At 40.6% G+C, this 1,812-nt stretch overlaps 1 protein-coding gene across 1 annotated transcript; it reads left to right on the forward strand.

Moving 5' to 3' along the window:
• The first annotated feature begins 231 nt into the window (after positions 1–231).
• Positions 232–1,812, forward strand: LOC138877491 (uncharacterized). The gene is made up of 2 exons (XM_070157102.1): positions 232–393; positions 1,348–1,812. Exons 1-2 carry the CDS (start codon positions 232–234, stop codon positions 1,810–1,812), a joined length of 627 nt encoding a protein of 208 aa, XP_070013203.1.

Consider the following 1,812-nt stretch of genomic DNA (forward strand, 5'->3'; position numbering starts at 1 on the left):
TTGATTTCCTATCTGAAGGCGAGGAAAATGATCGCAAAAGGGTGCATTTATCATATTGTGCAAGTTAAAGATGCAAATTCTGAGATACCTACACTTTAGTCTATTCCAGTAGTCAAAGAGTACTCGGATGTATTTCCAGATGAACTTTGAAGTATTCCTCAAGAGCGAGAGATTGATTTTGACATCGATTTGCTTCTGGGAACATAACCAATATCCATCCCTCCATATAGAATGACACCTGCCGAATTGAAGGAGTTGAAGGAGCAGTTAAAAGATTTACTAGAGAAAGGTTTCATCAGACCTAGTACCTCACCTTGGGGTACATTGGTACTATTTGTATGGAAGAAAGATGGCTCGTTGAGGATGTGTATCGATTATAGGCAACTGAAAAAGGTAATTATTAAGAATAAGTATCCACTTCCAAGGATAGACAACTTGTTTGATCAGTTACAGGGAGCTAGATGCTTTTGAAAGATAGATTTGAGGTAAGGATACCACCAGGTCAGATTTTGGGAGAACGATATTCCTAAGATAGACTTCAAGACCCGATATGGCCACTTCGAGTTCCTTATCATGTCCTTCGGGTTGACAAATGCACCTGCCATATTTATGGACTTGATGAATAGCCAATTTCGGCAATATTTAGATCTATTCGTGATAGTCTTTATTGACGATATTCTAGTTTATTCACGTTCAGAGGATGAGCATGTGGACCACCTACAAGCGGTACTCCAAACCCTCTGTGATAATAAATTGTATGCTAAGTTTTCTAAGTGTGAGTTCTAGTTGAAGTCTGTAGCATTCTTGGGGCACATTGTATCCGACGGAGGTATAAAGGTAGACACTCAGAAGATTGAGGTTGTGAAATCCTGGCCTAGACCTACCACTCCGATAGAGATTCGTAGCTTTTTAGGCTTAGCAGGATACTACCGGAGGTTCGTAGAGGGTTTTTCTTCTCTTTCAGCACCATTAACGAAGCTGACACAGAAAGAGACTAAGTTTTAGTGGATAAAGGCATGTGAGTAGAGTTTCCAAGAGCTTAAGAATAGGTTGACCTCAGCACTAGTTCTAGCACTTCTAGAGGGTCCAAATGGTTATGTCATGTATTGTGATGCCTCAGGTGTCAGGTTAGGATGTGTCCTGATGCAACATAGGAAAGTAATTGCGTATGATTCAAGGCAGTTAAGAAAGCACGAATAGAATTATCCGACCCACAACCTCGAATTAGTTGTGGTTGTCCATGCTCTTAAAATATGGCGGCATTATTTATATGGTGTTCATGTTAATATATTCACAGATCATAAACTTCAATATATCTTCAAGCAAAAAGAATTAAACTTGCGATAGAGGTGGTGGTACGATGTTAACATTCTCTACCATCCAAGGAAAGCTAATGTTGTAGCAGATGCCTTAAGTCGCCGATTCATGGGTAGCTTAGCACATGTAGAGGCCGAAGAAAGACAATTAACTAGAGAGATTCATCAATTGGCTTCTTTGGGGGTTCAGTTAGTGGACTCTGGTAATGGAGGAGTTGTACTCCAAAATACTACAAAATCATCTCTCATAGCTGAAGCAAAGGAAAGGCAGTACGAGGACCCAGAGTTAGTCGAGTTGAGAGAGCGGGTTCCACAACAGAAGAAGCCATTATTAGAACTCAAAGGAGTTGGGGTTCTTAGATACAGGGGTCGTTTGTGTGTTCCAGAATTAGTAGGGCTACAAGACAGGATTATGTCAGAGGCACATTATTCGTGGTACTCCATTCACCCTGTGTCGACAAAGATGTATCATGACATTAAGGAGGTGTATTGGTGA

Source organism: Nicotiana sylvestris, chromosome 9 (assembly GCF_000393655.2).
Source record: "Nicotiana sylvestris chromosome 9, ASM39365v2, whole genome shotgun sequence".
NCBI lineage: Eukaryota > Viridiplantae > Streptophyta > Magnoliopsida > Solanales > Solanaceae > Nicotiana > Nicotiana sylvestris.